The 14463-nt window shown below is 42.3% G+C and overlaps 1 protein-coding gene across 1 annotated transcript; it reads left to right on the top strand.

Moving 5' to 3' along the window:
* The first annotated feature begins 637 nt into the window (after positions 1-637).
* On the top strand, positions 638-12719 carry TOR3A (torsin family 3 member A). The gene is made up of 6 exons (XM_082266060.1): positions 638-1209; positions 3032-3136; positions 4744-5009; positions 6946-7103; positions 8738-8862; positions 12351-12719. The coding sequence occupies exons 1-6, from the start codon at positions 966-968 to the stop codon at positions 12596-12598; spliced, it is 1146 nt and encodes a 381-aa protein (XP_082122186.1). The 5' UTR covers positions 638-965; the 3' UTR covers positions 12599-12719.
* The last annotated feature ends 1744 nt before the right edge of the window (positions 12720-14463 follow it).

Below are 14463 nucleotides of genomic sequence, written 5' to 3'. Positions count from 1 at the left end.
CGGGACCACTCTGTGCAAAACCACTGCAATGAGGAGGTAAGTATACCATTTTAATTAAAAAATAAAAGCTGACTTTAGAAACACTTTAAGAGCACGTGACTGCCATGATTGGCTGTCAAGTTATCCGAAAACTCTGGATTGGAAACAGTGATCGGTAGTTTTCGGCTAGGTGCCACCGTGCCAGTAACTGTGTCGGCTCAGCACAGCTGTTTGGGTAGCAATTCATGCAAATTTGTGGCCCATACGGTGCCAAGCGCCCACATACATGCATGGGGCCGGCACCAAGGGGTACATGTTTTACATAGCTATACCTGCAACAGGGACCAGCATGAAGTGATTCATGACAGGATCAAGCAGGACTTGATTTTCTGACTATAGTTCCACTTTAAATGTTGTGTCTGTGTTTTCTGTTCTTTTTGACATTTCCAGGTTGTAACGGTTCTCATCCTGTTTTCCAAAAAAAAAAAAAGTATGGAAAGTATGAATGCATTAAAATGCTCCAGCAAGCTTTAGTATGGGCAGGGTTAACAAACGATGAGTCAGATCTCTCCAGAAATATCCCACTAGGCTTGTCTGAGCTCACACGTAAGCAAGCACAGCCCATCATCTGCTAGTCTGAGCACTGGGAAAGTCACAGTCACTATAGGGGAGTGTCACCAACCTGCATATACCTAGTGACGGAGAAGGAAAATGTAAAATACCTGAAGAGGGAGGAGAAAAGAATGATGTGACAAAGGGAGGGGGCAGGAAAAAGGCAATATAATTAGTGAAAGTGGGACATGGCCAAGCTAAGTTGTCAAACAGGATGCAATGAGTGGTGACTGCAGCATTGAATCCAAGAGCAATGAAAGGAAATAGCTAGGGGCTTATATGCAAAGCACTGGGAAAACGAAAGTCACTGCTAGTTACAAAACATTAAAGGGAGGGTTGTAGAAATTGGATTCAATCTAAAATTCTCAACTAAGATGCAGCACATGGCTTTCCTGCACAAAACTACTACCTTATTGCTGCTATTGATCAGCTCATCATTGGTACATTGTACTGAGCAGGGTCTATCGAAAGAAAGTAAGGATGCAGGGGAGGACAGTAAATGGTTTTCTGGTGCTCCTGAAATGCAAGACTTGGCCCATCTTTCATGGGAATATGTACATGAACTTCAGTGTTGGCTGTGGCCCGAAAAGTGCGACGAGATGAAAATGGATCGTGCAGGTGAGTGCCATCACATTGTGAATACTTTTTCTTGTTTCTCAAATATTTTTATTGAAAATTTGCACTTTACAAGCTTTTTTTTTTTTATACTTTTTAATTCTTGATCTAATGCTGGAGCTACACATGGGTCATTTTCACTAAAACTGTTAGAGCTTAAAGCTGAGTTCCACCCAAAAGTGGAACTTCCGCTCTTTTGCTCCCCCCCCCCTCCGGTGCCACATTTGGCACCTTTCAGGGGGGAGGGGGGAACGTGTACCTGTTTTTGACAGGTACCCTTCCCCAATGTCCCTCGGAAGCTCGGCCCCCTCCTCCACCGCAGAGCCAGTAGGAATGCGCAGCACGCTTCGCGCATGTGCAGTAGGGAGCCGCTCGTGAAGCCGCAAGGCTTCACTGCCGGGTTCCCTTACCGGCAATGGCGGGAGCAGCACCCGACATCCAATGGAAACATCGGCTGCGGTGCCGACATCGATGGACTCCAGGACAGGTAAGTGTCCTATTATTAAAAGTCAGCAGCTACAGTATGTGTAGCTGCTGACTTTTAATTTTTGGAGCGGGCCGGTGGAACTCCGCTTTAACTGTTTAAATCAGCAATGGCTCATTAATGGGTCAATATTATATAAATTACACAAGTAGCATGCGATTAATCCTGAATGATCATGTATTGCTCCATTTATATGCAAAAGTTGGCTACTATTATTATTATTGATAATATTATACAGGATCTATATAGCGCCAACAGTTTACGCAGCACTTTACAACAAAAACTATAATAAATAAAAACTAAAATTTTGTGTTGAAGTGTCACTATTGATTTCAACGCATTCAAATTAAATTGTGCCACACACTGTGAGATGAATTCACTGTAAACAATTAATGACTGCTGCACTCACTAAATCATCACACCTGATATAAATGAACTAAATAAATAAAATTATGTTGCACCGTCCTAGAAAAATTTACTTGAAATGTATAAATAATTAATATCTGTGCATAATATATAATTCAAAACATAAAGTGCATGCCATATCATAAATCCATAAAGTGTACAGTGCAAATAAATAACTAATCCCAATTAATAAAGTCCAATTTAGCAACGTTAAACAAATGATTTCATTCTTTATTTATTTGCAATGTGCAGTTTATGGACTTATGATATGGTATGCGCTTTTTTATGTTTTGAATTATTTATAAATTTCAATTAAGTTATTCTATGACTGCGCAACAAAAAAGTTGGCAACTACATGCTGTAATATGTGTAGCTTTCATCATAGGGAGCCCTGAGTTTTGTGTTGATACTGAAGATTTACCTTCTTTTTCCTGTTAGGGCGACAACTCCAAAAATGTGGATTATTTTCAGTTCCAATTACAACAGTCATTAGGGAACATAGAGAGGTTAAAACTCTTTAGGCCCTCTTTGGGCATCTCCATTGGCAGGTGCAGGAGTCAGTCATCCCAGCACACAGGGACCATGCTGGAACTGTAAGCTGAGCTGCACATGCTCAGTTTACATGCTGCAGACAATTTTGAGCAGTCAGGTAGGTGTATTATCATAGAAGAGACATTGCATGTCTCTCCTTCTATAATAGCCTGCTTGCTTGCTGCCTGTTGTAAAATGTCTTCAGTTCCACTTTAATCACTGGCAGCACAGCTGGGCTACTGAAAAGGTCTTGTGTAGCTTTAGCCTTCGGAAGCTGTAATCATTTTAACCAACTTTCAAGACCAGACCTTTAGACCAGTTTATACCTCCCTACATGATTTGTTCATAACATTCTTTTGATCACCCAAGTTCTAATATTGCCTGGACTTGTATATTATTTTACAGACTGGAGTTGGAGAAGCTTTGGATGGGATGCCCTGGCAGACCTGTACACTACAGTGACTAGTCTCACTCACCCTACACAATGGACTGTTATCAACAACCTCACAGGTAAGGAGAGCATGGCCATTCACACAAGCTTTAATCTTTACAGATTAGAAGCTACCTGTCAATTCATAAACCAGGTAGAGGTAGTATTTAGTAAAATGATTGGCGTTATGCGCCAATAGTACCTGCGCAAATGGTAAAATAAAGTGCAAATATATTCAAAATAAATGTCTTAGCCCCCGTTCACACAGGGGCGATCCGACTTCCCCAGGCGACCACACAGGTCGCGGCGCGCTGCTCGCACCCCGACCTCGGAGCGGCCGGCACAGACTTCATAACATTGAAGTCTATGCAGGTCGCTCCGGGTCGCCCCAAAGAAGCTCCGGATCCTTTTTCTAAGTCGGAGCGACTTGTGTCGCTCCTATTAGAACGGGTCCATAGCTTCTGTATGGCAGGCAACCTACGGCGACCTGTGAGGCGACCAGGTCGCCTCACAGGTCGCCTCAGTGTGAACGGGGGCTTAAGTGAATAAAAAAGTGCATGTATGGCACAAATTTATATATTGATGTGAGCCGAATAAGCAAATAAATATGAGTATGCATATATTGGTGTAAACCAAAAAATGGGGAGCTACGGCTGAATCGTAAGAAACGTGGGAATGGTAAATAATACACCTGCGGTGTACTAAGCTGCGCTCACCTAAAAGTGCAATATGTGATTAAATATCAACAGACTCTTAAATATAAAATGCTTGAATTGTAAAGTGCATCAGCTAATGACAAAGCCTATGATGCAAGATATAATAAAAAACTAAAATCACAAGCTTTAATTATAAAGTGCTTAAACAAATAAAAAGTGCATCAAGGTAATAATCTTATATAAAGTGCATATAGCAAATATAAAGTGCATCAATAGTCAGTGAATAGATGAATCATAAGTAATGTCCCATACACCAACAAATATAAATGGTGCAGTCTCCAAGGGATGATTCTTCCTCATGAAACAAATCTTCACTCCCTTCACCACATGGACACCCGGTTTATGGGAACGCTTACCAGAAAGCACCTACCCCTTAATTATATTGGGTCAGTGCAAGCAGAATGATATCAGAATAACCAGAATCTGGAGTGAAAGACCGAGCCCTCCTGGAGCATCCACTTTACAATTGCCTGTATGTCAGAAACGTCACACTCCTCCGCCAACCTCACGCTCCTCAGCAGCATGTAAATGAAGGAATGGCCAGAATGGTGAAGTACGTTCAAGCAATTTATTTAAAATAAAGTAGACACACATCATAAACAGAAAAACGGGCATTCAAATCAGGATCCGAAAAAATGACACAAGAAGATGCCGCTTCCGCGTTACTCAGTCCGTATCATTCGGTCCCGGAAATGGCAATAAAACCAGCGTGATTGCGCTCCTATGCTCCCGACCGGTTTCGTCGGCACGTAGGCCGTCGTTATCAAGGGTCATGTGTGTAATATTTACATAGTAAAAGAATGCATTATTTTGTACAATGAATGCAGATATAATGAAAAACCTTATAAGATGTCAAAGCATTTCAAATCAGCGGTTTCTACAATAAATGGGGTATTTCAGAGATGTTGCCAATCAGCTGCAGAGGGCACAATAATAAAAACCTGACACTTACATTTTTCTTCCAATCGCAGGCCTACAGTGGGATCTGGAGCAGCGGGTACATGGCCAGCATCTGGCAGTGAAGCAGATCTTATCTTCTGTAAAGAGGTTCCTGCAGGAAGATGAGTCTAAAAAGTCCCAGGTGCTCTCGTTCCATGGATGGACAGGCACTGGCAAGAACCTTGCTGTCCGTATCATTGCAGAGAATCTTTACCAGAATGGGCTCCGGAACCGGTGCACCAAAGTGTTCATTCCACAGCTGCACTTCCCTCACCAGTCACACATGGAGGCGTACAAGGTAATTCTCTAAAGGTGCCAAGTTTACCCTAACTTTATAGTGGTCTATAAAATCTAATAAGTTAAATTACTTTTTGGAACTACAGTTGTGAGTTTTCCATGAGTTCTTTGACCTAAATCCCCATCTAACTTCTTTAAAGAAAAGATTCAAATTGGAGTTTGAAGTCATCTAATAATCACAATGGTGGCAGTGTAATCGTGGTTGTAGTGATCTGGCTGCCGGAGTCCTGAAAAGCAGAAAGCAGCTTTTGCTAACTTTAACATGAAGAATCCCTTGAAATAACTTTCAGGTCTTAGGCAACCCCTACTAATAATTATTGTATCAACATCTTATGGCATGTTTGCATTAACAGTATGTTGAGATATAAGAAAAAGATATAAAAGAAAGGAATGTGGTGTACTTGGTGTATTTACCAACCTGGGCTGCTCAATGCGACATTAGTTTCAGTAATAATAATGAAACGAATAACTATGGCCAGAAAAGGCAGTAAAATCTGTAGTGTTCCCTCACATTAGTGGTCAGTTGAGCCATACGCCTTATATTGGAGGTCAATTAAAATGGTCCCTCAGATTGGTGTTCAGTGGGAGAAGAACCCCTTTATATTAGTGGTCAATGGTGGAAGGGCCTCCTTAGACTAGTGGTCAATGGGAGAAGGGGGTGCATTATTGTGGTGGTCAGTGTGAAAAGTGGTCCTTTGATTGGTGGTCAGCAGGAAGAATGCCCCTTACACATTGGTGACCAATGGAAAGAATGCCCCTTATACATTGGTGGTTGGTGGGAGAAAGGCCCCTTACATTGGTGGTTGGTGGGAGAAATGCCCCTTACATTGGTGGTTGGTTGGAGAAATGCCCCTTACATTGGTGGTTGGTTGGAGAAATGCCCCTTACATTGGTGGTTGGTGGGAGAAATGCCCCTTATATTGGTGGTTCGTGGAAGAAATGCTCCTTACATTGGTGGTTGGTGGGAGAAATGCCCCTTACATTGGTGGTTGGTGGGAGAAATGCCCTTACATTGGTGGTTGGTGGGAGAAATGCCCCTTACATTGGTGGTTGGTTGGAGAAATGCCCCTTACATTGGTGTTTGGTGGAAGAAATGCTCCTTGCATTGGTGGTTGGTGGGAGAAATGCCCCTTACATTGGTGGTTGGTGGGAGAAATGCCCCTTACATTGGTGGTTGGTGGGAGAAATGCCCCTTACATTGGTGTTTGGTGGAAGAAATGCTCCTTACATTGGTGGTTGGTGAGAAGAATGCACCTTTAACAGATAGCTAAAAAAAAAATTGTCAGTTGTTAATTTTTAGAATCAAAAACTGCTAAAAGAACCCCTAGTAACCTTTGAGTTCCATGGAACCCTGCTTGAGAAAGGCAGGTTTAAAGTGTATGTGTATATATATATATATATTAACGTATACAGTTTTTCTAAATTATATTGTGTTTTTTGAATCTGTTGCAAAGTTGCTTACCTGGAGATCCTGCCAGTAACATCCTTTACTGTTGCAGGCTGACAACGCTGGGCCGCTGCACCGCCATTGGCAACAGCGTTGTTAGGCACATTTAAATGATAAATACAATTGAATATTTGTCTGGATTGTTGGAAGAGGTTAAACCCCTCTAGGTAACAATGGGCTTTCTTTATAAAAGCAAGTCCTATTCAAGCATATACCCGAAAATGGCAGATGGAGAATGAAAAGAACCTAGTTGCCATGGATGACAAATCTTATTTTAGACACTAATAGATTTGCCTAATTGTAAAATTTCTCCAGAGCTGTCCTGAATTCAGTCTTAGATGAAGGATGTGAAAAGAGATATTTATGAGAATGAAATGTGAATATATAAACTCTGCTGAAGACTAATATGATGTAATGGGTGATGAGGAGGGTTCTGTACCTGCAGGAATTCTGACAGCATGATGACATTTTGTCTCGGATTCACTCTCAGGTTCAGCTGGAGAAGCAGATCACAGAGATTTCCTCTCGCTGTGCACAGCCCATGTTTGTATTTGATGAAGCAGACAAACTACCAGCAGCCCTCCTGGAGCCTCTGTTACCCCTTTTTAAAGATGACCACCACCCCCGCAGCATCCTTATATTTCTCAGGTAACACCTCAATGACTGTTACTTCCGCTAACATTACATTATTAATCTAAATTGGAGGATAGATAAGCCTGACATGCTGTACTCGTTTTTTTTTTTTTTAATTATTAACTTCTAACAAATACAAAGCGCAGCGGTCAGCTTTGTAGTCAGACTCAAGTCACACACTGAGGTTTGTGTTTTCCTACACTGTGGGTTGCCTTGGTCTCTTATCAGTCTCCAAAAGTAATTGTTGGCAGGTTCATTAGCGTTTGAGTACACTAAAGCCAGCCATAATGGTTTGAATCTTGGCAGGGACTGGCCGAGATTCGAGCCATGGATGGGTAGGCTGATTGTACCCAAGTTGATCGATTGATCAACTAAAGCCCCGTACACACAATCAGATTATCGAACGATCTGTCGTCCGTTTTTTGTGGCATGCTAGTCTGATGTGGAAAGTGAAGAGTTTATTTTCATACGAATTTTCCCGTACGACAGAATTCTACTTCAGAAGTGATGTCATGTGTTGGATTGCTTTGTATGTGTTCTTTCTCTCTGAGCATGCCTAGTCTTGCTCTTAAGATTTTTTTCTGTCGAAATCTGTACTAATGAGACGAAAATCGGACGTTGTATTACGGACAACAAAAATTTTATAGCCTGCACATCAGGATTTTGTCAGCCGAAGAGTTGGCTGTCGAAAGCACCATACTAACAATCCGAAAATCGGCAGATTGGTCGTCGGACGAATTTTCCCTACAGATTTTCTTTATCGTGTGTACGGGCCTTTAGGTACAACCAGCCTGTCGGATTTTTCATGCAATTATTGCCAGCAGCTATAGCCACTAGTAATAATCACTGCTGGGAGAACACAACCGCTTCTCGGGAGGGATTCCCCCATCGACACTGCCATTTTCTTTCCTTCAACCCATTGTTGCAAGAAAGAAAATCGCAACATCTATGGCTGGCTTGAGGCCCCCATGCGCACTGGACATTTAGTACCAGTGCATGAGAATCTGGTGTTTAGGTGTGGGCAGAAAGCACAGGTGCCTCATCCAGCTCCACTGCTGGCAGCCTGGAAAACCTTATGGGAGGCTGAACCCTGCTGCAGCTGGATGGCACACACAGTGCTGCTAACATTAAGGGCAGTATCTGCCCTGAGGCGAATGCCCAGAACTCAAGCATTGCCCTAAACATAAGTAGCAAAGATGCAGAAGCTTTCAGCCGCTCCTAGAGTATGACAGGCTGCCACCAGTGGGGCTGGATGGTGCACCTGTGCCTTCCATTCACCATACTCTCATGCAGCAGGGGATAAATAGCCAGTAAGCATGAGGCCTAAATAACATTGTAATTTAAGCTTTACTTCTTTTATTGTACATTTTAATTGTAATTGCTGCAGCTATTTGCAAACACCGGTCATTCTGGCTGCAGGAGCCCTGTGATTTCTGCCCATGGAATTTGCACTATAGCCCTAATAGCAAGTATTAATGGGGCCCTAACACTTCCCCTCACTTACTCTGTCCCTGACGCCAAGATAGTGAGAATATTCATACAAAACATAATAAAACTTCTGTGCTATTGCTATAGTTTGTTGTAGTTGTTAGGAACTCTAAAAAGTATGTAAATCCTGATCCCTTCTTTTTTTTTTCTTTCTAATTTAGTGGCATTGGCAGCAGTACAATCAATGAGATTACGCTAAATTTTTGGCGTGCTGGGCGACATCGCGAGGTGATTACTTTGAATGATTTGGAAGAACCATTAAAGGCTGCTGTGGAGTGGCACAAAGGTATGTACACAAATATGTAGGATACATCTTATCTGTGAAATTTTGTCTTTTTTTTTTTTTTTTTAAACTTTTCATTTTTTATGTTGACAAACTGATATTTTACATAATTTTGAAAAAATCTTTTTTTAAAAAGAAAAATACAGGACAATTTAATATCCCTGTGCTGGCAAGCATACAGGAATTTTCAAGCCCAATACTAGCTCTGTAATTTATCAACTCCTACAGACTGAATATATTGGCTCTTTTTTTTTTTTTTTTCTGTTTTCTGTAATTTTGAAAGTGTAAATGATGGAAATAAAATCCAACTTTTGTTGACATATTATAAGAATGTCTAATCTGTAATTTGATGCCTTTTGGAGATTTTTCCATCTTTCCTTGGCTTCTTTATGCACATTAATACAAATTTTTACCTGGGGTGCCTAAACTTTCGATCACCACTGTACACCAGGCAGACTGCCTGTGAGCACCTTCCACAGCTTCAGAAGAGGAAACAGCTGTCACCCTCCTTCTGGGACTTGGCTTCCCGCCCAAATACCCCCTGCCACATGTGCTCCTGGCTTTTATACCCTATCCTATGATGCACCTCTCACTGTGCCAACCCACTGAGACAGTTACAAAAGTCTGTGCGTCTGTATTCACGCCTTCAGCAGGGAGCAGCCGAATTTCAATTAATGTGTTGCCCTCCCAGTTTGACATAAGATTTCTGTCAAAGAGCCCTGTTGGAAAACTTTTACCAGTCAGTGGCTGCAGTGCTTGTGTGAATCTGGAGTTTTTTTTCTATTCAGCCAATATGTGAAATAGGAAAGAACCACCTAACTGTGTAACCAGCTATCTGAAACGTGACATCCCCCCCCCGCTGGCTTTTTGTATATTAACCACCTCCTTCCCAAGCCTATTCTGACACTTCATTCCTACATGTAAAAATATACTTTTTTTGCTAGAAAATTACTTAGAACCCCCAAACATTATATATATATATATATATATATATATATATACTTTTTTAGCAGAGGCCCTATAGAATAAAATGGTGTGTGTTGCAATTTTTTATGTCACACAGTATTTGTGCAGCGGTTTTTCAAACGCAATAAAAAAAAAAAAAAAAGACTTAAATAAATAAAAAAAAGAAAACGTTAGCCCAATTTTTTTGTATAATGTGAACGATGATGTACGCGGAGTATATAAACATGTCACGCTTTAAAATTGCATCTGCTCGTGGAATGGCGGCAAACTATGGTGGTTAAAATTCTCCATAGGCGACGATTTAAACGCCTTTACAGGTTACCAGTTTAGAGTTGCACAGGAGGTCGTGCTAGAATTATTGCTCTTGCTCTGACGTTCGCGACAATACCTCATGCGTGGTGCGAACACCATTTTACATATGCGTGCAAGAGTAACATATGCATTCACATTTGCGCGTAAGCACGGTAGGACAAGGCCGCTTAAAATTGTTTTACATTTATTTTATAATTTTTTTTTTTTGTAATAACTTTATTGCGATCACAAAAGATGAACATCCCTTGTGACAGCATGGGCTGTGACAGGTTCCCTCTATGGAGAGATTTGGTGTATTTTAGACCCCAAATCTCTTCTCTGGCCCCCCATGCAGCCGATTAGACAGAGATCGGTCTGATCGGCTGCTTCTCTGGCTGCTGGTGGCCAGGTAAACAAAGGGGAAGAACCGGTAGTGATGAATACTCATCACTCCCGGTCAGGGACGCTGATAGGGGGGGCCACCAGTACTCTTGTAGAGGGCCCACACAGAGCGGGGGATTAGTGATGGATAACACATACAGAAATCTTCCTCCAGCACCTGAATCTGATCTGTCCCTCTCCCTGCTATCAGCTTTTATCTGTTTTATCCCTGTGTGCCCCCCCCCCCCCCTCCCAGCACTTATCTCTGCTCAGGAGTTTATTTGTAAATTGTAATTTTGTCTCTCTGATCACTGAGCTCCAACTGCCCAGCCTGTATATTTTTCTCATCTCATCTTTTTTATTTAACATAGTTTTTTTTTTAGATTTAGCAGGAATTATGCGAGTTATGTTATATTTGTGTCTGCTAATAGTGATTTTGTTGTAATTTTAGCTAAATATATATTTAATATTTTCTTGGGGGGGGGGGGGCCCTGCCAGGTAGTCTGTACGGGGCCCCGTGATTTCTAACAGCAGCCCTGCACCCGGTTTCCAGGATTACAGAGAGGGAGAACGACGTCAGTTCCTCTCTCTCTGTCACAGGTAGCAATTGCCATTGTTCACATTTCTCCCGGCCTGCTCAATGTGACCGGAGAGCCGGTGGTGGGTGGGACCGCCTTCCACGACATACAGAAGTGATCGAGTGGCTAATTAGCCACTCAGATCACTTCTGCCTGAAACGGAATTGCTGCAAAAAATTATACCGGGATGATACCTGAAGGTGCAGGCCTCATCAGGTATTACCACTGAACCCCAAGGATGTACAGTTATGTCCATTTGGGGAAGTGGTTAAAGAACATTTACAACTGTACATTCACTATAATTAGCTATGAAAACATCCCGGTCTCTCCTACTAAGTCCATCTAAGGCTGTCCATAGTTCAAATCTAGGCCGGTTCCTGCTGAACTGGTCATAGTGGCAGCAGGTTGTGCACTAAAAACCCGCTCACAGCACACTGACTAAGCTGTCATTGTCGGCTCTCAATCAAAGCTTCTTATCAGAGGCCATGAGGGTAGTTCATATGACTTTTGTGAGAGACAATCACAGTGAGCACATGATAAAGAAGCCATGCCACACTGGCTTTAAGTTCCTGTGTTGAAACAGTTTTTTTTTTTTTGCTTCCATGGGATTGTAAAACCAGCTTAAACGGTTAGTTCACTTTACAGGAAAAAAAATGAACTAACACCAGCACACTCCCGCCCCCCCCCCCCCCTGCTGTACTTACCTCCGGCAATGGTGAGCTGTCAGTGTCACTCCAGTGGTCCTGGTAATCTAAACCCCTGCTCTTCTCCGGGTAGCGCTTCCAGGATGGAGCAAAGTTATTTACGGTGATGGCGCTGACCAATCAGAAATCGCTCTGGTCCATCCTGGAAAAGCTGCACAGAGAAGAGTGGAGATTTCAAATCCTTGGACTGCTTAAGCAGCTTGCAAGGACACTGACAGCTTAGCATTGACAGAGGTAGGTACAACGGGGTCCAGGGGTGAGGGGAGGGTGTACTGTTAGGCCACCATTTTACATTTTTTTCTGTAAAGGTGATCAATTTAAAGAAGGTCAAATGCACCTTTCAATAAATGTTGGCTGATCTCAAAAGGTGTCTCAAACTAAAGCCTGTCCATACGAGTTCTTTACGAAAACATTTTCCTAGAGCAATATGAGCGCTGCCATTGCTGACCATCAGAAAGGGTTACTTTTTTTTTTTTTTTGACTGGTTTAAATCATTAGCTTAGATCCTACTAAATGTTCACACATCTTAAGCTTGGGGTATTTTAACCAGAATGGCTTTTTCTCCTTTCAGATCAGCTCCTTCCGTGGCAACTGCTAAAAGTGGGTCTCATTGATGACTTTGTGCCGTTTTTGCCTTTGGAACGCTCCCATATCAAGATGTGTGCTCGAGACGTCTTCACTGCTCAAGGTTTACCATATAAAGAGAGTTCTTTCGAGAAAATCCTCCAGGAGCTTGTGTTTGTGCCAAAAAATGAGAGGGTTTTCTCTGCCCATGGATGTAAACATGTGGCCCAAAGAATCCATTCCATGAAGCCTTGATATATGGACAGTAGGGTCTCTGAGGCTACGTTACAAGCCACAAGCTTCATTGGCCTGGAAAGGGGACACACAGAAACTTGGCAATGAAAATCACTTGCTGCTACATTATGAAAGACTTTATTGAAAGGTCCACATTTCACTTAATTTCTTTAGTGAAAAACTGTCCCTTGTTTGAGAATAGTTTACCTGTCCCCAGAAGGAAGAAGAAAGTTGCACGGTGAAGTGCCTCATTAAGGCCATGTTCACACATGCAGCAGCTTGATGGGAAAAATAGGCTGCTTGTCCATGTTTTTTTTTTCCTCACCACCCCTGACTGCCTACCAGTAAGGCAATATGGTCAGTGGGTAGGTTTGTATACATTGCTGCAGTCCCTGTGCATTTTATTAAGCATGTTGTGATTGATAAAGTACCGCTTGCCAACTGCACCCTATTTAACTCAATGGGACCATGATGACAAATCAGCATTTAAGGCACATGGTTCCAGCAGAATCGCAATGTAATATCCCCAGAGGTTAAAAAAAAAAAAAAAAAGAGGCTTTCAGAAGGTGGCATATTGCTCCCTGAACGCCTGTGAAAAACCTCCAAACCGTTTCGGAGAATCGATCCAAAGTGGATCAATTTTCAGGTGTGTTTACAAACTTGCCGCATATGTTAACAAAGCCTATCACTTGTGTTAAAAGAAATAGGCCCCGCAGCACATGAGCCAAACTACATGGGAAAATGGTCATATTGAGTTGTGTGGTCTACATTGTTTGGCTTGGATCAGGCCCATTGACTCCTTACTTCCTGCAGTAGCAGAACCAGGTCTATACCACATCCCACTACTCTTTCAACAAGGGACACCACATGTTCTTTTGTTATAGAAAGGGTTGTCAAGAATTAACCTGTTTTAAGAGATAACCTAACCATGAAGCAAGAAAAACCTTTGAGTGTAAAACACTAGGAGGCTGCAGTGAATGGTTTAAAAAGTAGGTTTTTTTTTTTTTTTTAATGAAATATTACTATTAAGTTATTACAAGTATTATATAAATGCTATTTATTATTTTACTACAATAAACTTTTTTATCAGATACAATCTTTACAACCGTGTCAGTCAGTTTATATCACCTCTTACCTACTGCATTTACAATCTTGCCATTGAGCTGGTTACTGAGGACATCCTGTATTCACAGAGGCCACCTGATCACCAGTCACCCAGGATGATGCAAGAAACGTGTCTGAGCTCTGGCGTGGTGCAAAGTCCATGCCGTCTGCTTCGAGAACTGGAGCCAAATCACCAAGTTCATGCACTATACGCACTTGCTCCTCGGGTCAGAGGTGGGTCGGAATGACCCTTTTTGCACACAAGAGAATTTCAACAGAAAGCATTTGATGGTAATTTCCAACTTGAATTGTGTGCATCTCTGTATGCTGCAGAACTACATCAACCTACGTACATATCTATAATGCAGGCAATTAGGAAATTAAAGCGGTTGTAAACCCTAAAAAAAAAAAAAAAAAAAAAAAAAAAAAAAACCTGCAAGACAAAGGCATTATGAGCTAGTATGCATCGCATACTAGCCCATTATGTGTAACTTACCTTAGAACGAAGCCCCGACACGGACCCCCGGACAGCGCTGCGGGCGCTGCCATGATCCCTCGCCGTCTCTTCCGGGTTCGGCGGCTCCGGCGTGGTGATTGGCCGGAAGAGACGGCTCCGGCGCAATGATTGGCCGGAGCCGCGATAACGTCACTCCCGCGCATGCGCGCGGGAGTGATTTTCTGGCAAGCTCCCGGCAAACAAAATTGAAGGTCCCCCGGACCTTCAGAGCGCATTTGCCGCTCGCGCGAGCGGCTGCATGCACTGCAAATATCTCCTAAACCAT

Source organism: Pelophylax lessonae (genome assembly GCF_965119305.1).
Source record: "Pelophylax lessonae genome assembly, chromosome: 8".
Lineage (NCBI taxonomy): Eukaryota > Metazoa > Chordata > Amphibia > Anura > Ranidae > Pelophylax > Pelophylax lessonae.
This window is presented reverse-complemented; position numbering and strand designations above follow the sequence as displayed.